The 27,032-nt window shown below is 51.6% G+C and overlaps 1 protein-coding gene across 1 annotated transcript; it reads right to left on the bottom strand.

Annotated features, from left to right (window-relative positions):
* Positions 1-748: 748 nt before the first annotated feature.
* On the bottom strand, positions 749-26,802 carry LOC148090343 (zinc finger protein 185-like). The gene is made up of 17 exons (XM_087813718.1): positions 26,734-26,802; positions 23,158-23,300; positions 21,807-21,953; positions 21,344-21,409; positions 19,078-19,116; positions 18,896-18,973; positions 18,100-18,189; positions 17,087-17,173; positions 16,006-16,089; positions 15,652-15,693; positions 14,182-14,265; positions 13,730-13,819; positions 8,224-8,310; positions 5,098-5,202; positions 4,012-4,113; positions 1,718-1,813; positions 749-880 (listed from the first exon to the last, which is right to left on the bottom strand). The coding sequence occupies exons 1-17, from the start codon at positions 26,800-26,802 to the stop codon at positions 793-795; spliced, it is 1,497 nt and encodes a 498-aa protein (XP_087669844.1). The 3' UTR covers positions 749-792.
* Positions 26,803-27,032: the final 230 nt, after the last annotated feature.

Below are 27,032 nucleotides of genomic sequence, written 5' to 3'. Positions count from 1 at the left end.
TCTCAGCACCCTGGCTATTTCTTTCAGAGCACTGTTTTTCCCAGGAGGCACAGAGACCTGGGTTCCAAGCCTTTTTCATTCTAATTAGGTGCAAATCTCGCAGGATTGTGGGGAGGACTGTATGAAGCACTGTGAGAAGAGGGCTGTGCAGTTAAATAACTGTAGTGATCTCTAACAATACCTGGTATTAAAAGCCAATCAGCCCAGGCCTACCTCAATAAGCCTCCTGTTCCACCATCACCCCCCCCCCCCCCGGCCCCAAGGACCCTCAGTGCGAGTCAACTCAGTTACATACAGTGCCCAGGTAACACCAGGTTGATTGGAGTCCTCTGTATATATTGTTCCCTTTGCTTGGAGGACTCCTATTCACCTTTCAAGAGTCATCTCAAAAGCAACCTTCCCCATGAAGCTACCATGCCTGCTCCTCTTCCCCTGCTCCAGCATGATATGTTGTTCCTGTCTGGGCTAGGTTTTGCCCTTCATCAGCCATGTCTGATTTATTTATGTGCTTCAGCCTCTAGCACAAGGCACTTGCTGTCCAAGTGGCTGCTGACTGAAAGAGTAGGTGACTTCCTGATTATGGAGGAATTCCTGGCTAAAGGCAACATGATGTAGTGGAAGGCTCCATGGACCCAGAGGCAGAGGCCAGAGAGTTTCAGCTGGGGCTTTGGCCCTTGCCATATGCCTTGGGTCAGCTCATAGGCCTTGCTGGCCTCACTTTCCAGCCAAAGGCTAATGCAAACCTGAGCAGCCTCTCTCCACCACAGAAGCTCAGCTCTGTTGGCTGATACCTTACCTCTTCAAGTTTGCCTCCTCCATGTCTGCTGGGCTATTGCTTTTCCTGTCAGCTGGTACAGCAGAAGCCAAAGTGGCACCAGAGCTGAGGGGGAAAGCACACAGGCCCGCTGAGGCCTCAGACCAAAGGAGACTGGGGGCCCAGGTGCCTTCTCACAGGAAAGGGGGGCCTATACCTGTCAGTAAAGGGTGGCCTCAGTCCTGCCATTAGTGTGGCACAGATGCCACTGTGAGTGATAACATCTTGTGGGCCTTGGCTGTAGCCTTAGCACCTGTGTTCAAGACAAAGCTCTACCCCTGAGGAAGTTTCCTGATTTTGGATTTCAGTGTCCTTGTCTGACCTGCATGTTTTGGGAGTCCAGAAAGATTGTCCCTTACTAAATGCTCTGTATACCACAGCAAAATGGCCATTCCCACTGGTGGATTAGTAGATGAAATAGGACAGAAGCCTGTAGCCTGGGAAGGCACAACCTGTTCCCATCGTACTTTTGTGCCCCTAGAGCCCTGTGCCCTCCCCAGCTGCCTCCACATGCTCCCTGGGATTCCTCCCCCTGACCCTCCTTGCTGAGCTATGCTGCAGTCCCTACAGGAGACTGAGACCTCCTAGCAGAATCTCTTCCCAAGCTCTGCCTTCTGATGTCCTCTTTCTGCCATCTCAACTTGGGTCCCTAGGGTAGGTGCTGGGCTGTTTGGGTCCCCTGACTTATCATTTGTCCTCTCTCCCTCACTGCTCCTATTGCAGGTGTTGAGCTGCAGGTTGGGGAGCCTCCCAGCCTTCCCTCTCTTGTGGTGATCACCTGATAAGAAGGTGGCATGGAGCTGAGAAATGTGAGTGGTATTCTGGGGCACTGGAGCTGAAGCTGAACCATGAAGGCTGTATCTGGAAGTGGGAATGACCACCAGATAGTCACCCCACCCTTACCTGGTGGCCGCTGGTCCACGTTTGTGAGGATGAGAGTGGGCACCATGCACATCCTCATCATCCAAGAGAGGGGTGAAGCCAGCAGCTAAGTATACCCTGTGGAAGGAGGCCAGGCTCAGTCTGGGTTCAGAACTTTGTGTCTGTATGTCTACTTTCTCCTGAGAGGGTAGCTTCTGACACTGACAAAGGCTGGGAACTGAGGAGCTGCTCAAACAGATGCTCAGAGCACAATATTCAGATCTCACAGCTGCTTGCCACTGGTGCAGTGTTGCCTAGTGGCTAAGTCCATGCTCCCTGGAGGCACATTGCCCAGATTCAAATCAGTCTTGCTACTTCTCAGCTGTGTGACCTTGGACATATCACCTGACCTCTTTGGGCCTCAGTTTTATCATCAGTGAAATGGGGATGACAATTGTGTCTGCTTCACAAGTTATCTGAGAAGAGTAAATGAGTTAATAGATGCCAAGTACTTAGAATAATTCCTGAGCCTTAGCATGTGCTAAAGTGTTCCTGTTATTAATACTGAGTCCATCAAGTTTATCCATAAACTTGAAACAGATTGAGTGGGTGCTGTCTTGCCTGGCCTTCCCAGGGGTAGGCCACATTCTCTGTCTTTCAGGAAAACTGACTCTTACACCACACCAAGCAGTCGCAGCTCATAGGGTATCTTATCACCTGTACAGGCCTGTACCCTTCACTTATGTAGCACACTCACTAAGAGTTCCTGGTGTTTGTTCCTAAACCCATTCACACCACTTGTAACCATAATCACTAAATTATTAAGTAAACTAATGAGAAATAACTTTTTTTTTTTTTTTTTGGAAAGACAGTAAAAGCAAGTTTCTTAAAAATCATTGTCAAAATCAGTATAGATAAGACGATATAAAAGACTGGGTTAAAAATCATAGAAATCTAGAAGATTCTTCAACTTATTTTGCAATGTAATTTGAGGTTTGGCTTCATTTTAAAGAAACTGAAAGCAAAAACTTCATTTTGTGATGGAGTGTAAGCAAGAAGGATGATCTGGATGAATATTACAAAATGAAGCAGCCAAGAACTAGACCCTATCACTTTGGACCAGAAGTCTTCTATGACAGCCACCAGCCAACTGAGTCAATCTGCATGACTTGCTGGCCAGCACACAGTGATGCAGGCTGCAGGTGTTGGCTCTTGCACAGTCACCATAAGTGACAGATCAAAGAACTGAGGCCCTGGCCCAATGGCCTTTCCTGGCACCTGCTGAGGCACTGTGGTCCAAGGCTGGGGCCTGCTGTCCCCTTCCCATGTTGGCTTGGGCTCCTGAATTTGGAAGTCAGGACTCTGGGTCCAAACATCAGTTGCAAACTAGTCAAGTTAATGAGGGCAGGGAGACCCCAGGGGGCTTGAAGAAGCACAGGCAGCTGGGAGGGCTGGTGGGGGAAGCAATCAGCAGAAGCTCTCCCTTGGGATGCCTTCTGTAGCTTGACTGCCCTAGGGCAGGGTGCTGGCAGGCAGGGTGCAGTCAGGCTCTCTGCAGACACTGGCTTTGCCATTCTTTTCTGGCCATCTGTTCTGAACTATAAACGTTCTAGCACAGCTCAGAGCTGAACTATCTGTGTGAACATCTGCATACCTAACGTTTGTCAACCAGGATGACTCATGCTTGGTTTGGAACCACTTGGGGACAAATGGGATCTTATTACTCCCCAAATTACTGATGAAGTGGCTCCTGATTCTACCTAGGTCTAAGACCTTAGAGCCCAGCTGGACATGCTTGTCTTCTAGCTTGTCTCACTGGGGCAGCTGCTTTTCCTTTCACTAAAGCTCAGTGCAGAGCTGGCCAGGGGAGAAAGGTGGGGCAGGAAAAGGAGGCTTTGGGGCTTTTGCATGGGAAGGGAGAAAGCAGCTTCTAGCTTGTTCTCAGAGCTCAGCCAAAAAGCAAGAAGGCACCAATTCATCCACCATTTGATCATTCATTTGTTAGTTTGTCCCTTCACTCATTCCCCACACATTCATTCTATCTACCCAGTGCCCACCCAAGCAGGAGCTGGACCTTCAGTTGCAAGTGGGCCCTGGTGCCTATTCTGGAGGAGTTTTAGAGCCAAGAGGAGGAGTAAGATTCAAGCATAGGTACTTCCCAGAAGTGGGAATTGCAGGGACAAAGGATGTGGTGGGGGCTGAAGTGCTGGAGATGGGAGAAACAGTAGGGAAATGACCAGCAGCCCAAGCAGTTTTAGCTGCTTGACTCTGGCCTGCCACCAGGGACATGAGAGAATCAACAACTTGGGGCCACCTGCTTCCCTTGTGCAGCTCACCCTTCTCTCCCAGAGCTGATGTCTGCTCCAGCCAAGACTTCAGGTGGGGAGCCTATGGCTCTGGATCCCATGTTGCTATCCCTTGACTGTACACTTGACCTGCTGTGGAAAGAGAAGCATTTGCTGACTCTGATTGGATTTTGAGCTAATCTAACTTAGACGTCCTGAGAGTGGGTCTCAAGGACCAGAAGCCCAGGCCCTGGGCTGTCATTCTGCACTGCTCCAACTGGAACCAGGCCAATATCAGCAAATATTTCTGCTTTTCTCCAAAACCTTTTGGGCTGGGAGGAGGAGTGGAGCCAGAAAACTCAGGAGGAGGATGGCACAATGGAGTGGGGGGCAATGGCCAACAGAACAAGGCACAGGCATTTGGAGCCACTAATAATTAAACCATAGATCCTGAGGCAGAGACAAATCTTCACCCATCCTTGGTCCCCTTCCCTCATTCCCACGGCTAAGTCCCAGCTAGGGGTGCTGGGCTCCATACTGAGAAGATGGTGGCTCCTATCCACTACTGGCACCAGCTTCCTGCTGAGGAAATGCCCAACTCTCAGCCACTGATCACCACACCTGGGTTCCCCTGATCAGTGAGATGGTTGTAGGAAGGTTGGGCACAACCATGCCCTCTGGACTCATCATTCCTCACCAAGCCTCCACCTCCCATCCTTGCTGCCCCTCCCCCCACATTTCCCTTTGTGCACAGGTCATCCTGGAAGTCCCTTCTAGATGCTCTGATGGAGCCCATGCATTGTTTGGTCACTGACTTTCCCATACTGACAAGAACTTGGAGGCCTTGTTTTCCCTGGCCATTGGTAGGAGTGCTTTCAATGACATAAAAACACAGTGAGGTTGGGCCAAGGGCTGGAGTGGGGGTGGCCTGGCCTGAAGTTTCATCTTCCTGTGCAACTGGTTTCCTGAGGGATTTTGGCAGGGGTCTGCCCCTCTCCAGGCCTCATGTATTCTTTCATTCATTCTTCCAACAGATATTCACTGTGAACACGGTGAGTAGGGCAGTCCTCGTCCCAGCTCCAACCATGGACCTTAGACTGAGGGCCATGTGAGCTCTCTGTCCCTCCGCTGAGTTACCTTTCAGAGTCTGGATTGGGGCCCTTAAGGGCCTCCTCACCAGCCAAGTCTCTCTTGGGCTCTCTGGAGCTGAAGGTTCCCTTGTCCTTGAAGTCCAGGGAAGACCTATGAAAGAAAGAAACATAAGTTAACCACTCAGCAGCCACTCACACTCAGGTGGAGGCAGTTACCTCATCCCTAAATGCCAGCTGTTTCCAAAGAGCTTAAAACTTGATATTGCAGGATTGGCCAAGTTTCAAAATCTCATTACTAATAACTACTGTTGATTGAGGGCCAGACCATGACTCTGCACGCATTAACTCTCCACATCAATTCCACAACAGGGGCACTGTTATTATCCATGTCCACTTTCCAGATGAGCAGAATGAGGCATAGAAAGCCCAAGTGACTCATCTCAAGTTTCATAGGTAACAAGGGGAAGAGCTGTGAATTGAACCCAGTCTGACTTCGGAGTTCTGGACTATAATCCTCTGTGGTGTAAGACTGATCCTAACCTCCCAATTCAACCTCCCTCTGTTTTCTCTGAGGTCATCAGAGAGCCCCATAGTGTGAAACCCAACAGAGACACTCCTATTATTATTGCCATTCAAGACAATAATAATGACCCAGTGGGACATTTCCACCTTCTCTCCCCCATCCATCCATCCTGATTCTGTGACACCACACTCTACTTCCTTTGCCACACCTTCCCAGTCTCCTTTGTTTTTTTCTCTTCGGCCCCTTAAACTTTGATGTTCCCAGTGTTCAACTCCATTTGCATGCTCTGACACCTTGACCGCTTCCTCTGCATCCATGGCATCAACTGCTCCTCTCTGCTTCTTCCCACCTCTCCTCTGTGCTCCTGACCCATAACCCCCACTGTCTTCCAGACTGGTCTTCCGGTAGCTAATGCTAAACCTGGCCAGACCTGACTACTCCAGACCAGCCAGCTGCCTCCTCCACACTTTGGTGTGTGCCCAACTTGCCATCCCCTCTCTCCTTGATTCCCTTGACATTGTAACCCATGTAAAAATCAACATTGAGCCCCATTATTTCAGCTTTCATCTGTCTGCATATAACATGGAAATATCTTGAGCCCTGACCTTTCTCCCAAACCTCAGCCACAAACCATCGAACTCTTCCTAGTAATATGCGTTTGGATGCATACAAATAATCTCACCATATATCCATACAAAAAACACTAAGTATTTATATCACCTCTCCCCTTGGTTCCCACTAGTATAGTGAGTTATGGAGCAAAGGTGCAGGGTGGGAGTCAGGTAGCCTGGGTGGGAGTCCTGGATCTGCCTGCTCTTGGCCATGTGACCCTTCAGGGTCTGTTTACTCATCTGTAAAATGGACGTAGTGACTGCATCTACTTGGGGCAGGGCAAGGCTTGGAGAATTCTGGCTTTCCTTCTTTCTCTCCAACTTGATTTTTCTGATGGAAAGTGGGAGAGGGGCAGTCCAAGAGCTCTTAATGAGCTTGGCCACTCCCAGATCAAGTGTCAGAGGCCTTATGGCTCCTTCAGAGGCAGCCTGGTTTCCTCCTGCATTTCTAGGAGTCACTTTGCCCCTGTTTCTCAGAGACTGGTCACCTTAGAAAAACCAATGAAGTGGCTTCCAGTGTTGCCTGATTAAAGACATTGTCTCACTGGATGATTCTTGATCATTCCAGTAACAAACACTCCTACATTCTTATTCTAGGCCATGCCCTGTGCTGGGATCCAAAGGGAATGAAGTCTCTGCCCTCCAGGTGCTCAAGGTTCTTGGGGCAAACTGACCCATGAGAGGACAACTGTGTGGAAGATTCTCTGGTGTAGGTATGAACACAGCACTGTGAGAGTTCAGTGGGGAAAGTCCTTCACAGATACTACCTCAGAAAGAAATGCAAGGAGGGAGGTTCCCCAGAGGAGGGACATCTGAGATGAGACTGAAAAATGCAGAGGGGAAAGGCATCCCAGTGGGCTGGCAGGACTGCTTCTGCCTTTTAGAAATGTTACCCAGGTAGAGATGTGGAGGAGGGTCTGGAGACAGGGCCCTAAAAGACAGTTACAGACAGCTGGGCAAGTGATGGTAGAGGCCTGGACCCAGGGGAAGGTAGTAGGGACAGAAATATCTCTAAAATAGAGTGGACAGGACTCAGTGCTTGACTGGGGCTGGACTGCAGAGGAGGAGCCAAGGAGAAGATCCATTAGGACTCATCTTTGATGCCACTTTCTCCTGGAAGCCTTCCCTAACCACCTCATCCCCATGCTGGTGAGAGGTCCCTGCTCAGAGCTCCCAGTGCCTCAGGGATTATCTTGGGCATATACTCTGGCATCCCTCCCAGACTCCAGGCTTCAAAAGGCAGGGTCCCAGACCTGGTGCCTTACAGCTGCCTCCCAGGCTCTGACATTGAGGTCAGATGTTCAGTAGGGGCTCAATAAACACTAGTTGGGTGAATAACTAAATGAGCAGGAGAGAGAGTGCTGCAGAGAGGCAGGGAGGCATTCTTCCCTTGGCCTGTCCCTCCAGGGAGAAGTGGCCCCTCTTTGCTCAGGCCTCCTCTTGCCCAGGCCCTAACCCCCTGAATTCCACCTTCCTGTTTCCTGGCCATCTGCCCACTCTCCCCAGGCAAGGGCTGGGCCTGATGTGCTCCCTTCCGGTTGTGGCCCCTGTCCCTCACCCTCTCCAGCACTGGACACGGTGGCATCATGAGCTGTTAGGTTGACCCAGTGACTCCACCCCATTCCCAGTGGCTCCCCTCACACAGGCAGAGCAACTGCTCCAGTGACCTCATGGGGCTTTGCAAACCCCATGTCCTCACCCAGCATGGCTGGCCTGTCCGGTCCTCAGGGCTCCGCAGGACTGAGCCACCATAGCTGGTTCATGTTTACATCTGCCTTCCCCACCAGACAGTCAGCACCTGTGGTCAGGGGGTCTGCTGGGACTCTGCTGGGTACCTAGAGTGGAGCTTGGCTCCCACAGACCAAGTGCTTATTCCCCAATAGTTGTGAAGTAAAAGAATGAGATGGGGACAGAGAGCCCAGGTCGACCATGTCTCCCACCAACCAGACTCCAGGCCTCATCATTTGCCTGCTGGCCCTGTTAACCTCGTCTCTAAAATGGTGTGGAAAGAGCATGAACAGCAGCAGGGTCCCTGTACCTCATTCCTTCCAGGTCTGGGGCCATCAGGCAGAGTCCTGCCCCCGGCGTCATGATCTGTAGGCGGACAATCTCTTCACCTCTTGTGCTGTAGCCAAAGGAGAGAGCCAGAGAGATGCTGGTAAGAAAAGTTTCCCCAACTGTTCTGGGCTTCCAAGGGTGTTCTCCCTCAAGAGACTCCTGGCTAGTGAAGTGGACACCCAGATCCATTGCTTTTTTTCCCCCTCTTGGCTTCTCTTTCGCCTTGAGCTTTCTTGGTGCTGCAGCTGAGTTTGGGCCACCAACCTCCAGGCTCCAGAGGAAGGGGAGTGAAGGGCCCCTTCACCAGTCTCACACTCTCAAACCCAGCCCCCTTCAGGCACAGAGAGGAGCCCTTTTGGGTGAAAACAGAAGCACCCAGCCCCAACACCCTGTCTGTAGCTGCTGCCACAAACACTGCCTATGGCCAGATTGGAGTGTCCAAAGTGGCTATTTGTGAGGCCAGTAGGAACTCTGAGCTCATGGCCTAATGCAGACTGATGATGAATAAGATGCCTAGGAAACCTATAAACCAAATTTAAAGTGAGAGCCAGTGGGAGAGGGATGGCAGAGACTGAAGGATGACGGGAAGTGGGCCCATGAGCCCACAGAGGATCAGACATTCTCAGTACTCAGTAGGTCCCTCTGAGGGTTCCTGTGCTCAGAGCCAGGCCTGCAGGTGACAGCACACATCCCTTCAAGTCTGATTCATTTTTTTGGCTCCATTGCAGGGCCTGATACCCAGTAGCCTTGGGCCATGGTGGTGGCCAGAGCTGGAGAGAACCTAGAGCTCCTTGACTTCACCCCAAACCACACCTCCCTAGGTCCACTTCTTCTTTTGGTTGCCCATGGGCACTGGGCTGGGCACTGGGGGTCCAGATGGGGGCAAGCCTCAGGCCTGCCCTGGTGAAGCCCCCAGCCCAGCTGGAGGGAGATGCGAAAGGGGGGGGGGGGTGGAGGTTGGCAGGTATCTTAAATGCCGATACCAGATATGGTGCAGCAAAGGGGAGCCACAGGATGGGCTTAAAGTAGGGGATGAGGGCTTGACATGATCATACTGGCACTTTAAAAGGCCACTCCAGGGTCCCTAGGAGGAGGAGTGATCAGAGGAGCCAAAGTGAAAGCAGGGAAGTGGGTGAGCCTGGGTGTTGACCCTGGAACCTGGCTCCAACCTAGACTGGGAGTTCGTGGAGGGCTAGATTAGTGGGTTACTCATCTCTGTCCCTCCTGGGGACACTGGAGATGACCAGAGTGAAACAGCAGGGCTGCCAGGGACAGGGCCTTTCCCCACATGAAAGCCAGGAGGGTGCCCAGTCCACATGGGCAGCTCTGATCTCCACCTGTCTCCTCCCATGACAATGATGATGACAGCATAAAACCCTTGGTCACCAGCCTGATTCTGCCCCATCTAAAGCACAGGGTACCAGGGAGCAGGGACACACTCCACTTGGGGATGTTACAGGCAAGTAAAAAAATACTTTCTCACTGGTGTTTCTTGTTATGTCAGAGAAGAAATAGGAACAAAGTATTGCCTCAGTCTGCCCAAGCTGACACCTCTCCCTCAACACCTTCCTTCTCCTTCGTCATCCCCTTGAGCAACTGCTTCTTAAAGACCCAGGTCAAATGAGAGATCTTCCAGAGGGGCTGTTATGGGTTGCATTACATCCCCCAAAAGGTATGTTGAAGTCCTAACCCCCTGGTATCTATGAGTGTGACCTGATTTGGAAATAGGGTCATTGCAGATGTAATTAGTTAAGATAAGGTCATGCTGCAGTATGGTGGGTTCCAACCCAATATGACTAGTGTCCTTATAAAAAGGGGACATTTAGACACAGGAACACAGAGAGAAGACACCCATGTGAAGGCAGAGGCAGATATTGGAGTGATGCACTTGCATACCAGGAAGCACCAAGGATTGCTGGCAATACCAGAAGCTAAGAGAAAATTCTAGAACAATGCTCCCCTAGAGCCTTTGGAGGGAGCATACAGGCTTGCCCATACCTTGTATTAAGACTTCTGGCCTCCAGAACTGTGAGGACTAATCCCTGTTGTTCAGTTCACCCAGTTTCTGACACCTTGCCACAGCAGCCACAACAAATGCATTCAAGAACCTTCCAGCCTCTCCTCCCTTGTAGCCCCACACAAGCCTGCCACCTCCCCAGACCCTCAACCAGATGGTTCTAGTCCAATCTGAAGTTCTCAGCTAGGCTAAGAGCTGCTGAAGGCCAGGAACACTCATTCATCCAGTGCAGCCCCAGCTGCCCGTGGGAATGTGACTGACAGCGGCCTGTGCCAAAGAGTGTGCAACTCATCAGCTAAAAAAGGGAGAGAGGCAGGGGAAGGAGGAGGGAGTACAAGTTTCACCAGCTATCCGAAAGCAGAGTGTTCCTATGAAACCTTTCAAAAGTCGAAATTGAGTAAAGGGAAGAAGCAATGATCTGAATGCTATTTTTGCTTTTTACCTCTTTTCATAAAAGCAAAAATCCTCTTCAGATTTCTTTTGGTTAGCAAATACACATACTAATGTAGGCCTTTTGGCTTTTTTAAAAGCAAACTGGCAGAAGGTGAACTTTCAAAAATTGGGAGATACCTGTACCTCCTCCTCCAGAGCCCACACATGCATTTTACTCAGAGGCCAGCAGGCGATAATATTGGCATCATTTGTCATTTGAAGAAGGGCCCTGCAAATCAGCAGGCCTCTAGTGGGGAGCACCTGACAATACCAACACCCAGGCACTACTCAAAGGACTTTACAAAGCCTCTTCCTATTTAGTATTTGGGGCAGCCTCAGGTCGTAGTTATCACTGCTCCCTATTTTACACATGAAGAAACTGAGGCACAGAGAGGTAAAGTGACTTTCTCAAGATCACACATCCAGTAAGGGGCAATGCCAAGATTTTGTCTTGTGCTGGAAGCTGTATTCTTACCCACTGCTTCCCAGCTACCCTACGAGGCAGCATGCTGAGGCACAGTCTGCAGGCCCTGCCCTGGTTGGATGAGGCAGAGTGCCAAGGAAGCTTGAACAGTGCTGTGATAGGGCAGCAGTCAGGCCCAGGGGCCCTCACACAGGTCAGTCTTTCTGGGAGAGGGTATCCAAATGAGCTCAGTTTGGAAGGTGGGAAGGAGTTATCCCACAGCAAGAAAAACTAGATTAACCCAAGAAACCAAGCCTGGGGGACATGGAGGGAGGGCCCCTTCCATGTGTGAGCGGTGTATATGGGTGGGTGATGGTGGAGACAAGTAGAGTAGATGTGGACACTGGAGTTGAGGGGCCGTTGGGATGCCCAGGCAGGCCTGGGGTCTGGAGCGAGAATGGAGTTCCAATGGAAAGAAAGAGCTGGAGAGCCCTGAGAACACAGCCTGTGGGCATCCTTGTTTGGCAATTCCTGACCCAACCTTTCAGCCTTCCTTAAAGTCTATAAAGGGTTTGGAACCTAAGACAAGGGTGCTTCTCATGGTTGGCCTGCTGCATGAGATGAGGAGCTGACCTTCAGACTTGAGCCAAGGGGAACAGAACAGGGGCAGGCTTGTGGTGGGGGCAGCCTCAGCAAGACAATGCCTGGGGACAAGGCTATGATATTCTTCTGTCCCACTCTGCCATGAAACAGCTTCTTCTGAGGTGCTGGAAGACCCGGGGTTTGGTTGAGTCACTGCTCCCCATAGGGCTAGGATTCTTTAAGGGTCATAGCCAGGCCTGGACTTCTCAGATAGGCAGGCAGACAGGAGCTGGGCATTGGAGACTGATGATGGCTGCCTGGCCCAGTGCAGGGCCTGACTGGGTCAGGTTAGAGAGGAAGGCTATCCAGGACTGGCCAGCAGCTCACCTGGAAGCTGCCTGGTGGGGTCCAGATATTTGGTGATTGCAGAATCTGAGAAAAACAGCACTATGAGAAGCATTATGCCTGCCTAACCAGCCATTCTTCCGGGAGGAAGTTGACTCATTGTGAGACACCTCTGGTGTCTGGAACATTCCAGAATCTGGTTCTAGTTCTGTTTCCCGGGGCTTTACAGGCAAGTTTTATCTGAAATATACAGCCTCCAGAACTGGAAGACAATACATTTCTGTTGTTTGAGCCACCAGCTGGGGTATTCTGTTATGGCAGCTGCAGCAGACTTACCCAGCTATGACAGCCAGGTAGTGGGTATTAAACATTCAAAGGAATTTTCTGGAATAAATGTCAAAATGCCTCTCAAATCTATAATATAGTACAAATGAATTTTCCTCATATATTCTGTTTTAAAAAGCATATGAAACTATTCATTACTTTTTTTAAAAAAGAGAAGTAAAGAAGAATCAGAGATGTGCACTGTTTTGGGCTGAATTGTGTCCCTTTCAAAATTTGTATGTTAAAGTCCTAACCTCCAGGACTTCAGAATGTGCCTGTACTTGGAGATAGGATCTTTAAGAGGTGATTAAGGTAAAATAAGGTCATTGAGGTGGACTCTAATCCAATCTCACTTGTATCTTTATAAAAAGAGGTGATCAGGACACAGACACCCCCAGAGGGATGACTATGTGAGGACACAGTGAGATGAGAGCCATCTAAAAGCCAAGCAGAGGGCCCTCAGAAGGAGCCAATCCTGCCAACATCTGGATCTTGAACTTCCCGCCTCCAGAACTAGGAGACAATACATTTCAGTTGTTTGATTCACCCAGTTTGTGGGACTTTGTTACAGCAGCTCTAGCAACCTAAGACAGCCCCCATATCCTATCACCCACCAAGTCCCATCAATGCTACATTTGTGAAGAGTTCTCAAATATTTCCACTTGTTCAAAAGTTCTTATGGATAAAAGTTCAGACAAACAGGGAGGATCAAAAGAGGGATTGAGTGAAGAGGAAGGGCTTTCTGGCAGAAAGGCCCCAGGTGTCCCTTCCCCTCCTCTCCCAGACCCAGCCCAGCTGTCTTGCTGCTCCCTCTGGGCAGAGAAGGTCTGCAGCCTCGCTCTCCACTAGTACTGTGGCAGGTGATCTGTTTTTCTCCTGGCACAGAGGTGACCCTGAGGACTGTGAGCACATATAAATCACTGTGGGGCTTGAGCTGAGGAGGGGAATGGGGCTTGCAGTGGCATTATGAGAGCTGGAACAATTCCTGGAGTCCCCAAAAGTGACCTGTAGCGATAGGTGCTCTGCCCCTCTGGCTTCAGGGTCTTCCAAGGGTGCCACAGAGGCACAACTTTTAGCAGACCTGGATTTGGGCAGAGCTCCAAATTCAGGCAGGCGCTTTAAACAACAGCGACAATAGGGTGGTGGTGTTCTCAACAGGACTTAGGCTTTGGCGCAAAGTACTAAGAGGTATTGATTGCTCTTCATTCACAGGCAAGAGAGCACCATTATCTGCTCAGACACTCAGAGCTCAGAAATCAGGGAAAATCAGGGCCTTGCCTGAAGTGAGATCACCAATGCTCAGTCTGACCCTGCCTTGTCACCCCACTGCCAGATCCTCCCATCTGACCAGCTCACAGGCCAGAGCCAGTTCACAACACCCACCTGGGCTCCAAGCTCCTGGCAGGGCTCAGCAGACTCGGCATGCGCTCAATCCAAATTGCACGAGACACTTTGGCTCGGCCTCTGTCCACACTGGCAAAAAAGGCATCTGTGAGTGGCATGGGGCCTGTGGAGCCTCCTTTCCCAGCAGGAGCAGGAGGACAGGGTTGGCAGGTTGAACTTGGCCAACTTTTAGAAGAGCCGTGAACAAACCTGGTGCCCTGGCGGCAAACCCACTTCAACCTCGTGACACAGATAACCACAAAACAGACAAGAGTTCAGTGCTCTCTTCCTGGAGGCCAGACTGTTTTGCTCCTTTCAGCCCTAGGATATCCAGCCAGATAGGCCCTCACTGACTCTGAGTCTCTGCAAGGAGGTGACCTAGTTCCACAGTGACTGAGTGGCAGGCAGGCCTGGCAGCCACCAGCCCCAGGCAGAGATGAGTGATTGATTACCTGCTGGAGCCAGGAGGGGATTTTGCCAGAGCAGGTGGGTCCTGCCTCTTCTCAGAAGGCCAGTCCTCATCCACCACTTCCACCCTTTGGGCAAGAAGAGAAACAGATGCATCGCTTGCTCAGCTGCCCCTGAAGGACATACTTTCTTTCAGTGGAGTCTATGACCATAAGGTGGCCCAGGCTGGGGGCTCAGCGATTCCACCTTGTGATAAGGACAGCGTACTATGTTGAATAGTGTCCCTCTAAAATCCATGTCTGCTTGGAACCTGTGACTGTGCCCTTATTTGGAAATAGGGTCTTTGCAGATGTTATCATGGTTAAATTAGGGCATGATGGAATAGAGTGGTCCCTAAATCCAATGGCTGACGTCCTTATTAGAAGAGGGAAATTTACACATGGACATGTGAAAGTCATGTGAAGATGGAGGCAGAGACTGGAGTGATGCATTTATAAGCCAAGGATCACCAAGTGTTGCCTGTAGCCACCAGAAGGTAGGAAAGAGGCCTGGGACAGTTTCTCCCTCAGAGCCTCCAGAAGGAACCAACCCTGCTAACGACTTCATCTTGGACTTATATTCTCCAGAACTTGGATACAATACATTTCTGGTGTTTATGCCACACAGTTTGTGGTACTTGAATATAGCAGCTGCAGGAACCTAATATAGCCATCAAGAGCACACCACCTTCTGCTGGCTGTATTCCAGTCAGCCTTTCTGGTCTTCCAGCACAGTTTTTAGTCCTCAGCTCATTACGAAGGTCTTCCCTGTCTACCCAGTGGAATATCCCTAAAATTCAACTTTCCAGAAGTTTCTTCCTTGTCCTCTCCAAATATTCTCCTCTCCCAGAAGATGTCCTTTTCACCTAATGGTGACACTCCTTCCTCACTCAGCTGAAGTGTTCTGATGTCCTGATCATTCCTTTTTAAACCCTCTTCACCCTTTAGTGCCCATCTCTAATATCATGGTCACTTCCAAAGGCTTGGTCAGTCAGGCAGGGACTCCCAATGACAAGCCTCTGGACCCCATCCCCATGATTGCTCCTGTATGGGCATTGTCCAGCCTGTCCCTGGTAAAATGGGAGGGCAAGGGAACAAATCCTTGTACCCCATAACTACTTATGCTTCAAAATCCCAGAGGCCCTTGGAAATACTATGGTTCCATATTGGGTCAGGGGACCAGCCCTGTTAGTTACTGGCAAATGAGAGAGTTCAACCACAAGCTGTGTTTTCTCAGCTAAGCTCCTGCCTACACAGAACTGGATGTTGAGGCCATATGTGCCACCACAGCCACCCAGGTGCTCACCTGGCCTCCTGACAGAAGCCGTCAGCTCCTTACAACTACCCCTGCTCAGGAACAGCAGCCTCACCCCATCCCATGACCCTTTCCCCAGTGTCCACACTACACCCCTGCCAAAAGGTAGCCTTCTCCATGGCCAGCAACAGGCCTCTAAGGCCTCCCTTACTGACACTTACCTCTTTGCAATGAATGGGGCCTGCATCTCCTGGACAGGGCTGCTGGAAAGGAGGTAGAAAGGTGATGTGTTGGGCAGAATCCATGGAGAAGACAGGTGACATCATGACCACTCTGCCCCAGAGGGTCCTGGGCCTCTCTCTCATTCCCAGCACCTTGTCTGTCCTGATGGCAGCAGCCAGATCCCTCAGTTTTCCAGAAAACTACATCTGAGAATCTCAGAAGGTCCAGCTAAGAAGGCCCACTCACCCCACCCTTCACCAAGCAGAGGAATACCGGAACCCTGAAGGGACAGGAACTGTTCAGAGCATGGAACTGGATGGTGGCTGAGCTATATCTCTTGCTGTGCAACTCACCTGGTACTCTTCTTGGCCGCTGACAGGACGTAGGAGCGCTCCCGGGGAGCTGTCTTCCTCACCACACTGCTTGCAGCTTCTGACCTGTGGTGGCAATGGGGCATCTGACAGACAGGTACTCAGAATGGCTCTGGCCACCACAGCAAAGCAAGGGGTCAAAGCCAGCTTAGCGCCTGCTCTGAGGACCATTCAGTGGAAAGAAGAGACCAAAGGAAGTGCAGCCCTTGTTTATTGAGCAATGGATGCTGCCAGTCCACATTGGCTCATTGCTTACACCCCAGGAAGGTAGGTGTTACTATCACCCATGATTTACAGATGAGGAAACTGAGGTATGGGAAGTCGTAGTGGCTTGCCCAGGATCACACATTTAGCTGGTGTCAGAGTAAGCAGTCAATGCCAGGTGGCCTGGCTCTTCCCCAGCACCTTCCAGGCACAGGGATCCCTGTCATTGTGAACTCTGCCGTTAGGATTGCTTGGCTGCCAGGCCCTCAACAGGGGCTTTGCTCTGTTTCTTGAGCTACAGAGGGGGTGGCAGACATTGGGATTGGGGAGGGGCAGACTGAGCCCAGAGAACTTTATTTCCTTGGGTCTTAGCTGCTGCCCAAGCACTTGGCCTCATTTTGGGGTGAGGGGCATTAGAACCTCTAGAGCCTGGCCCTGTCCCCCAGGCATGCAGGCCTTCCACTGACTCTGCACACACAACACATACACAGAGGGCTCTTCTGAGGGTCCCCTGTGCAGCTTATTTTGGTCTTTTTAAATAAACTGATATAAAGTCCTGAAGCACACCCCTTTCCACCCTCTGTTCACAGATGAGGCTGTCCCTCAACCCTTGTTACTTAGGTTCTGCCTCATAGAATGTTCATAAGAGGGTCCCCTTGAGCTGGCCCAGCAATGTGGATGGTTTTGGGACTCAAGGATGACACCTGTTGCTAGCAGCCACTCTTCCAGCTCATAGGCCAGCAATGATGTCCTAAGTGTTACATATTTCACCACCCCAACTGGCACAATTCTTATTTCACTAGTCTGTGCAGACTTGGGCCCCAGCCCTGCCCATGGGATGACTGGTGAGTACTATTACCTCCGTTTCTGCTCATCAGAAGAGAAGGGCACATCCTCCTCTCCAGCATCCCCTGAGGCTGAGCTGCGCCTGATGTTGTAGGGTGCCCTGAGGGATGGGGAGTGAGAGGGATTGAGGATGCTGGCAGTTATGACTCCTCCTCCCTGTTCCTCCACTCCTGCTCTCTGTCATAAGCTGCCATCCTCAGCAGCTTGGCTTCCTGACTTCCAACAACACCAACATGTTGGCATCATTGCCTCTGGGTCTTTGCTAATGCCACTTCTTTCTCCTCGAGTGCCAGCCCTCTTCTCTCTCCATGTTTCAACTTTAATTGTCCTCTAAGACCCAGTTCAAGCCTCACCCCTTCTCCAGAAAGATACCCTAGCTGCTCCATGCCACTGGACAATGGTGACAAGGAAAAAACAATATAAAGATGTAGGGCCCCCGGGGACCATGGGCACAACCTACAATTCTGTCCAGAGCTCCCCAGCCTGGGCACACAGGAGGGGGCCTTTGGTACAGGCCATGAGGGAAACTCTAGAGAGAACCCCAAATACTTAAATCTAAGTAGCAGCTCAGATTTAGGCACAAAATGCCCATAACTGATAGACTGTCATGGCCAGCAGCATGCTTAGGATTGTCAGGCCTTAGCCTGGCCTGGCCTGGCCCAGCCCATGCTGAAAGCCCAGGCAGGGGGAGTAAAGAGGCATGTCCAAGAAACATAGCTGGAAGCAGCCTCAAGGCCATGACCCATGATCCTTTCTCCAGACCTACCACCCCCTTCTACAAACTTCCTGCACACCCTGCTTTGCCTCAGATGAGAGTGCAGTGTGCATGGACATCCAACTTTCTGGGGCTTGTCACCCTCTGGTGGGCTCCAGGTCACATCATCAACTGGCAGGGACATCAGGCCAACAGGACTAGTACTCCTGGACTGTGCCCAGAGGCAAGCAGCTCACTGCCCTCAGAAGGCCGGTGTTTGGACTCGTCCATTGGAGGAGGGAACTGAATTGGGTCTGCAATTACATACTCACAGCTTCTTGTAGTCCTCAGTGGTCATCTTGTATCCAGAGGAGGAGGGATGGAGAGGCCCAGTGGGAGCTGCTCTCACCAGACTGGCCATGCTGGAGAAGCAAGGAATTTTCATGTGCCCATCTGCAGGCCCCCTGTTGCCTCCAGATTTGCCTACATAGCCCAACAGGCATATGGTAGGTGGATGAGAGAATGCTGGTGACCTTTCTTCTCTGCTCTCAGCCCTGCCAGATACCCAGAACATCTGCAGCATCCTGAGCAGGGCAGCCCTGCTGCCAAGGGCAGACCCAGCCCCCTCAGCTCTGCCTTTCTGATGGAGTCCGAGTTTGGCCTGACATCAAGATGTAACAGTATGCCACCTCAGCCTACTGGGAAGGTGCCTGAAAGCACACAGCTCACTGCAGTCAATCAGTAAGTCAAAGCTCCCTGCTAGTCAGGACTGGCTCAAGAGCAAGGTCACCAGTAGTGGCCCAGGGACTCCCAGAGACCAGAGGGCCCAAACCAGGCTACACACACACCTGGGGGCTTCCAGTTCCCATGGTGCAACTGTATCACCACCTCCCCCCCCTCCCCGCAAACACACACACACACACACACACACACACACACACACACACACACACACACACACTCATCTCCTCTGGTCCCCTCTGTGTTGTTCTCCAAGGCCTTACCCTACACAAGAACAAAGCTGCCACCACCACCTCAGTGACAGGCAGAGTATTCTCTCTGCCATGAGCCTGGCCCAGGCCCTCATAACTCCCCACTGGCTGGCTGGCCAGTGCCCCATGGACACACCTTTTTGGAGCTCCGTTGGCCTTATGAAAGTGCTGCTGAGGCTGGGACGAACTGTCTATGGGCTTGGTGAACACTCCCCTAAAAGACAGCCCGGAAGAAGCAGTCCATTAAGCTCCCAGAGAGAAGCCAGGGGGCAGTGCAGGTGGGTGCAGGGAGGCCGGCAGGGTCCTGCCATCACCTACCGGATGATATAGCCAGTGGAAGCCCTTGTGCTTGTAGGTCTGCCAGGGAGAAAGAAAGCATGAAGTGAATCATGGCTTTGCTGGAGGGTCCTACTTTCTCCTGTCCCCAATGACAGCAAAGTGGCTTGGCTGGTGGGTGTCCCAGTGCAGTCAGAACGAGAGGAATAGGAGTGGCCAGGAGCTTCCCAAGAAAGCCAGCTACCATGCACCCCTAGCCTGGTTCCTGCTCGCTCTGCCTGTCTCTCTCATGCTCCCCAGGAAAAGTGCCTGTGGCTGATTGTTCTGGATCCAGACCAGCATGGCCCTGACTCACAACAGGTGCCTAGGAAGGCATGGTTTCTGGCTGGGCATTTGTTACAGAGGTGTCCCCTCCACATTCTGACTTCTCCATGGCTTGCCAGGCGTCTCAGTTCTCCTGAGTGAGAGCTTTTGTGGGATTGCTGACAGCCCTCCCACCTTCTGCTTTTGAAGCTGATCCAGCTCAGGCTTGATGCTCCATGGTCAGAGGCTTGAGGCTAAGGACATGGCAGACAGAAGCCATGGCTCCTGACCTATTCCCTACCCCCAGCTTTTTCCAGGAAAGTTCATGAGGGCTTAAGGGGCAGAGCCCAGGTATGAGCCAGCCAAGGCCAGCTGACCCTCTCTTCTCCCTCCTATGGGGCTTCCCCTCCTCCAACCCCTGAGACACCCACATCACAAGTCTTTTTGGAATTTTGGGACCTGAGGGCATGGCCAAGGCTTAGTCAGTGGCTGAAAAGCACTAGGTTCCATGTGCTGGGCACTTCCTGATTCAGAGCAACTGAGGGGTTTCAGAGAACTCAGAGGGTTGGAGGTGGGATCCAAGGTCTGACAGTGTGGGCAGCCAGGGCTCAGGTGTAAGAGATAAGGACTCTTCCCAGAGACAGAGGAGCTTGGGGCTGAGCAGCAGCGTTGGGCCTAAGGGGCCTCATGCAGACAGGAAGGGCAGCACAGAGGCCCAGTGTTCTCCACCTCGACAGACCCTGTATTTGACTGAGGACAGCCTCCTGGAGGTGACTAAGTTCCAGGAACACTTGGGGTGAAACCTGAGAAAGAAAGGCCTCTTGCACCCTTTCTAGCCACAATGAGCATTTTTGGCTAAAATGCCTGTGTGCTGGGGAGGCTAGGCCATGGCCCCTGGTTGGCCCTGGATCCCCTTGGGAAAGAATGAGAGCTGAGGTTTATGTAGACTTCTGGGTACCCCTCTCTGGGCCTTGAGTCACAAAACCCCAGGACGTGCTTTCCAAATGTACTCCCAAACTAAAGCCAGAGGTGAGACCTGTACCCCTAAAGTAAACAAGCTCCCCATGAAGAGACTATCCTTGAACTCTCTGCAGGTCCTTGCCAACCTCACCAACTGCAATTCTCTACTGTATGTTCATCTCTCTACTTGAGTTGTACGTGTGGCCCCTGCTAGGATGTCAGTTCCCTGAGGAGAGGGCTGTTTCCTCTGTGCTCAGCACAGGACCCAGCAGGTAGTGGGCACTAAGTCATTGAGGGATGAGGGCAAGGCCACAGTTGCCAAAGGCAGCCCCTGGGGCTAGCAGTGAACTTGGATCCCTCCCTTCCAGATGCTGCCACTATTTCTACCACCACCTGAGAAAGGTCCTGGCAATGCACTTGCTGTCAACTGCCAGCTGTTTGGAGAAAGGAGCAAGCCTGAATTTCTGTGTCCAACCCCCCTTTCTCAGGAGCAGTTCCTGAAGATTTGGGCAGATGTTTCCACACTTCAGAGCCACCCTGGACACCTCTTTGCAAAAGTCCTTGAAATAGAGAGGGGACTTTTCCCCTTGGACAGCTGTCAAAATATATCATCCTAAACTTAGGAGACAGTTGTCGAAAATGTGAGAGTCTCCCCTGGCATGACAATTACCAGGGGCACTCAGCAATCAGGGCTACCTATGGAGGGAGTCATGTGTGACTCTCAAAGCACCTCACAGACATTGTCTTACTCCCTGCAGGTTTTTTTTAATGACAATTTTGATCACAGTTGACAAGTGGAACCATGGAGGTCCAGGAGGGAAGGCAGCTGGCCCAAAGGCCACACAGCAAGGCCAGGAAACTAGACCCAGTTATTCTTGCTTTCCCTTTCCCAAGGGGGAGCAGAGTGGAAAAACCCATCCTTCTTTTGAATTTCAAATGACATGCTGCAGACCCTGACATCCTTTCTCAGCTTGGACTCCATTTCTGTTCCCTGAGGACTGCAGCATGGGGCCCACCTACCAGCCATCTGGGTACCACTTCTTACCTGGCCTTTGGGATCTCCCCAGGTGATGAAAAAGATGTGGCACGACTCCGACCAGAGGGCAGCTCTCTGGGGAAAGAAAGGTCTCCAAAAAGTGGCTCCCAAGCCCCCTACCATCAGCCACCCTGTGGCCTCCATTCTAGAGACTGTCTGCTGGGTCCCAAGGCAGCTGAGAGAGGTACAGTACATGCACCCCAGCAACTTGACTCACCATTCCCATCTCACCTTCTCTTTCCACAAGCATTTGCAAATGTACACTCCAGCACCCAGGGCTTTCCTGCCCTGTGACTTTGGTTGAGTTTTACCCTCAGCTGCCTTGCTTTCCCCAGCTGGCCTGTGGCCACATTGCCTGGCTGAGCTCTGAATGGTGAAAAACCCTTAGTATCTCCAGGTGTGGATGAGACTCATGGATCACATCCCCAACCCCACCCCATTGCTGCTGGCCCTCCTGGCCTCCTGGACTTACAGGGTGTGGCCCTCCGATTCATCCTGTTTGGTGATCCAGCTCTTGTCCCCCTTCAGAGTGGTTCGCACCTTCATCTGCCTGAGGACGTTACTGCGTTCCTCCTCGCCTGCTGAGAGAGGCTTCCCTGGCAGGGGCAAGGCTACACAGCTTCAGAAGGAGACCCCAGCCCCAGGACCCTGGGTTTCCTTTCCAGCCTTCCCAAGATGTCTCTCTCACTCTGCTGCCCAGGCAGAGCTCATGGCCTTGGCAGGACCAGCCTGGAAAAGGGCAGCCACATACTGAGCCCGGGACTGGGACAAGAGGGAGCCTGGGCCTCACCTTTGGTGCTGCTTCCAAGAGCCGAGATGCTCATGGTGTCTGCTCTGCAGGTCACTTCTCAGTTGATTCAACAGGGCTCCTGGGGTAAAGGCAAGCACATGACTATCACTTCATGCATTTATAATAGCTTTCGGGTCACCAGTGGTCCCTCGCACCCCAAGACTATCCAGACTGTCCTTTGGGCATTGGGAAGCAAGAGCTGGTGGAGTCCTGGGTGGCAGGTAGAGGCCAGAGAGTGAGCACTTCCTGGATCTGCCACCACCAGGTGGAACACCCACACATCTGTCCAGGGTCACTCACCTGGAGAACAAGGCATAGGCTGCCAGGGGCTGTCTCTTTGAGAGATGGCTGATGAGGGAACACTACAAGCTCTCTTAGCTCTGATGGCCAGAATCCAGGCTATAGAAAGTATGAGGGAGAGAGTGGCAGTGAGGGAGCCTTCACAATGCCACACAAACAGCAGGCTCTCTGGAGGTCAGCACCAGTGGACTCAGAAGGAGGGACCCGGGGAAGGGCAGGGACTGGGGGAAACAGCTGTTTTGAAGTTGGACCATCTCTCTCAGTACTCAGTAACTGTCTGACAGACCTTGGACTGGTCAGTTAACCTCTTAGGGCTGCCTCAGTGTTCTTATTTGTAAAATGGGAGTTTAAAAAGTTTATCCTTCATGACTGCTAGGAGGACAGAATACATGAATGTCTTTCAAGTGCCTGGTACTACCTGGCACATCAAAGACCTCAGGCCAGTTGAACAGGAGCAGTAACTCTCAATCTGTCCTCATTGAGAGAGGGGACTGTGGGTGGTCCTCAACCAGTAAAAGCATGGCCTGGCGGTGTGCAAGAGTTGGCTCCATCTCCAGTGAGGAAAGCCCAGGGCCCCACTGCCAACTCTTAGTGGCCCCTTGGGGACCAGGCAAGGGTGGGGGTCTGGTAAGGGCTTGCTGCTGTGTTTGGGAAGCAGGGGACATCCTGTGCTCTGCTTTCTCTTCCTCTCTCTGTCTTCTAGCCCTGATCTCCCTCTTTGCTTCCTCTCTGCCTTTCAGCCAGGTGTTGCCCTCCTGTGGCCAGTGAGGGGTGGGCTGTGGTAGCCTCTGATGCCTTTAGCACCGTGAAGGCTCTTTGCTCCCGGAAGGCCTGGGAGTGAAGAAACCAGTTCTCCAGGTTGGGACTGGCCCAGAGCTGCAGGGAGATGGAAGGCCTGCGTCATGGGTTTAGTCACAGCCCTGATCTGCTACAGCCAGCCTCTTGGGCCTCAGGAGAGGAGTTGGAGTCTCAGGCAAGCTGGTATGATGAGAAGCAGGGGCCCTGGCTCTGTTATCACAGTTCTGAGGCAGAGCAGCCTCCCTCTTAGGGGTCTGCCACCCTCTGGGCCCCTCCATGGCCAGGACTGAGCAGCTGGGCTCTGCTGCTAGTTGGCAAGTCCTGGACATATTTCCATGGAGGCCAGGGGCACACTAAAATGGGCAGGGCAGGGGGCCAAGAGCAAACCAAATTTGCCATGTCAGCAAGAGCTGGCTTTCCCATAAATTGCACCAAATGAGCAGCCCAGAAGGCCTGAGCCTGCTGTGTGCCAGGAACAGCACCTCATCATTGTGAATGGGCACCCTGTGTGCCCAGCTCCTGCACCAAGGGGGCCACGTCAGAGTTCTACTGAGCAGAGCACATTCCACAGGTGATCTTCACGTGCCCAACTTTCCCATCCCAGCAACCCATGAAGTGGGTGGGTTGCACAGACAGAACTGCCTCCTGAGGTCTTGTTCCCTTGGTCTCCTGGTGCTGCTAACTGACTGTGAGACCTTGGGTGAGTCCCTCACTGCCTCTGGGCCTCAGCTCAGGAAGTCTGACTACTCAGTCTTTAGGTTCCTCAGAAACCCATCAATCTCCTCTTGACAAACCTGTTGGTCACGTTGCCTAGTTTTCTGCCTAATTAGAACCAAATAAACCACTTCCAAAATCAGGAGGGACTCACACACATGCAGGATGACAGAAGTAGAGGGGCCAGTGGGGACTCCCAGACCAAAGAGGCAGGGCCACACACAGAGCCCACAGTGATGGAGGGAAGAGCTGGGGTGGTACCCACACTGCCTTAGGCCCTGTCTTTACAGCTAAGACCCCAGTCAGAAGACTTGGACAAAGACCAGGGCCGATGGTTCATTTCAGAAGTCAAATGTCTTTTTTTAAAAAATATATATTTTTATTGATTTCAGAGAGAGGAAGGGAGAGGGAAAGTGAGATAGAAACATCAATGATGTCAAGAATCCGCTGCCTCTTGCATGCCCCCTACTGGGGATCAAGCCCTAAACCATGGCATGTGTCCTGATCAGGAATTGAACCATGACCTCCTGGTTCATGGGTCAATGCTCAACCACTGAGCAACACCAGCCAGGCCAAATGTCTTTTTTTGATGGGAAAATCTATCTGAAAGAGTCAGAAAGTAGAGCCTTTCCACGGGACTGGAGAGGAAGGCAGCTCTTTGGTCAAGGGGTTTTTAAAGTGATGAGTGCCAGCCAGACAGATGGACAGGTAAGGTTTATATTTAGATCCCTGCTAGAGATCTGGCTTTTCCCTCCACTTCACCACTCCCTCCTCTCCCCATCCTCCCCACCCTCAGGCTTGGTTCAGGATACAGTCACTTCTCACCTCCTCCTTGACTCACCTGCTTTTATCTGTGCCTCTTTCCAGGAGCGCTCATTGGCCCCTGATCCCACTTGGCCTGGCTTCTCATTCAACTTCTGCGGGCTGTCCACTGTCTAAGACTGGGGGCAAACTTCCCAGTCCAGTCCACTTACCCAGCCACTTTTCTCTCTACTCCCCACCCCAATGCTGACACTGTTTTGGAAAGACCATGAGACTCAGCATCCCTAGAAAGTAGCCCTCCAGCTCCTCCTGCCTCCCCTTCAGAGCCTGTCTTGCCTGCCCTTGTTCCTAGGGGCCTTTCCCCTTCTCTGACTCGAGTGCCTTGGTCCTGTAGACCCAAGTCTTCCCAGACAAGACCTGTCTCCTCTACCAACCTCAGCGAGGACAGAGTCCAGGCACTCCTCATACCCTCAGCACACAGCTTGCACTGACCACCCCTGCTGCTGTGCTGGAGGTTGGTGGGGGCCATGCTTCTGACTTACCAAACATTATTTACCCCTTCTTGGACCCAGGTCTCTGCTCAGACCCACCATCCCCTCCCCTCTAGAGAGCAAAACAGAGCAGAAACCCAATTAAGAGGCAGCTGGGAAAATCCTCACTGCAGACAGGAGCTGTTTTGGAGAATGGGGAGCTGACCACTCAAAAGGGCATTTCCTAGGCAGCTCTCACACACTGTTGGTGGGAAGGTCAATAGGGGCAACTTTTTGGAATACAAATCTCCATATCTTTTGAAAGCCTTAGAAAGGGCAAGCTTATTGATCAAGTGGTTCCCCTTACTGCCACATCTCCTAAGGAGACAACAGCATAAGTGAACCAAGTATACAAGAGGGGTGTCATCGCAGCATTGAGTGTGATGGTGAAAACTTGACAGTAATCTAAATTCCCAATAGTCATTTTTAAACCTAAAATGATTCATCATTCAGGCACATACTATAAAACTATTACAAATGATATTAATATATATGATATTTAACAAGTTTTCGCATGTATGGTTTTCATATATCATTAAGTGAAAAGTGGTTGTTAAAACGAGATGTGTAGGATGGTGCCATTTACTTAAAAATATATTTACATAAAAATGCACATGGAAAAAAACACCTGAAAGGATATATACCAAAATATTTTGTTCCTCTGTAGTTCTGATTTTTCTATCATAAACGTGTATTGCCTGTGTGATAAACACTAAAGAAACAGTGGTTTAAGCAAATGAAAGGGGAGTTGGGGCTGCTTGGAGAGCTAAGGATGGGCCTCAAAAACTGCTAAAAGGTTGGGACACGAGGAGAGTGTACTGATGCAACAGTCCTGGGAATTCTCTCCCTCTAGTGGACACTCTGGGCCTCTGGGAGCTCACTGTGCTGTGCTGCACTGTCCAGTGCCTTGTTTTGGGTGCACAGAGCCTCCTGCAAGAGCTTCCATCCTCTTTGTCCACCAGCTCCGGGTGGGGGATAGCAGGTGGTATGTTTAGTAATCTTATCTCAGTTGGGAGGTCACAGCAGCAGCTGCCCCAGCAGCACAATGCAGAAGCACTCCAGGGATCAGGAGGCCAGCTTCCCTCACAAAGGCAAGGGGCACAGTAGGACAGAAGGAATGCTCTTTGCAGGTGCTGAAGACAACTCCCCATCCTCAGGCCTCCTCTACCCTCCCCCCTCCTCACCACACCCCCATCGCCACTGCCCTTCCCAGGAAGGAGGCTGTGGGGGAGGGGGTGCTCTGAGACTGGATGTTGGCAGTGATGGTGCAAGAAGATCTGAGTACCAGGATGGGGGCCTTGGCCCTGCCCTTCCATGAGGCCCTGGGATGTGGGTTGTGAGCACACTAACAAGGCAGGCGCCCAGTTCAGGGGTCAGAACAGGCAGGCCCTGAAGTAGATCTACAAACAGCCAGCAGTCAGTTTACTGTCATCCTTGCTTCACCATGAGCAAAGGATCCCAGAGAGGTTGGGCAACTGACTCCAGGCCGTACTTCCAACACTTACAGAGGGTGGAGGGTGCAGCTGAAGTCTGAGCCGCAGCCATGCAGTAGCCTTGCTGATCCCCTGCTCCATGGCTTGGAGTGTTCCTTGGAGCAAAATGTTGGGGTGCAGGTGACCCAGACCCCCTCCTCCCCACTTGCACCTGGCCTCAGCAGCTGATTCACATCTACTGCGGGGAGGGGACTCTTGGACTTGGGCCAGCCACACACAGTGTCTGTTGGCTGCTCAGCCTGGTTCAGCCACTACTGACTCCACACACCGGACTCCAGAATCCCCTCTGAGGGCAGCCCACATTGCTGTGG

The sequence above is a fragment of the Miniopterus natalensis genome, unplaced genomic scaffold (assembly GCF_054644295.1).
Source record: "Miniopterus natalensis isolate mMinNat1 unplaced genomic scaffold, mMinNat1.hap1 Scaffold_230, whole genome shotgun sequence".
Taxonomy (NCBI): domain Eukaryota; kingdom Metazoa; phylum Chordata; class Mammalia; order Chiroptera; family Miniopteridae; genus Miniopterus; species Miniopterus natalensis.
The sequence above is the reverse complement of the archived record's forward strand: the minus strand, read 5'-3'. Positions and strand labels throughout refer to the sequence as shown.

Coding starts and splice junctions, on each gene's coding strand:
- LOC148090343 (XM_087813718.1), bottom strand. CDS start 26,802: ATGGAGCAGGGGATCAGCAAGGCTACTGCATGGCTGCGGCTCAGACTT. Junction 18,974..19,077: donor TCCACTGGCTATATCATCCG/GTAGGTGATGGC, acceptor GCTGTCTTTTAG/GGGAGTGTTCACCAAGCCCA. Junction 18,190..18,895: donor GCCAACGGAGCTCCAAAAAG/GTGTGTCCATGG, acceptor TTGCTTCTCCAG/CATGGCCAGTCTGGTGAGAG.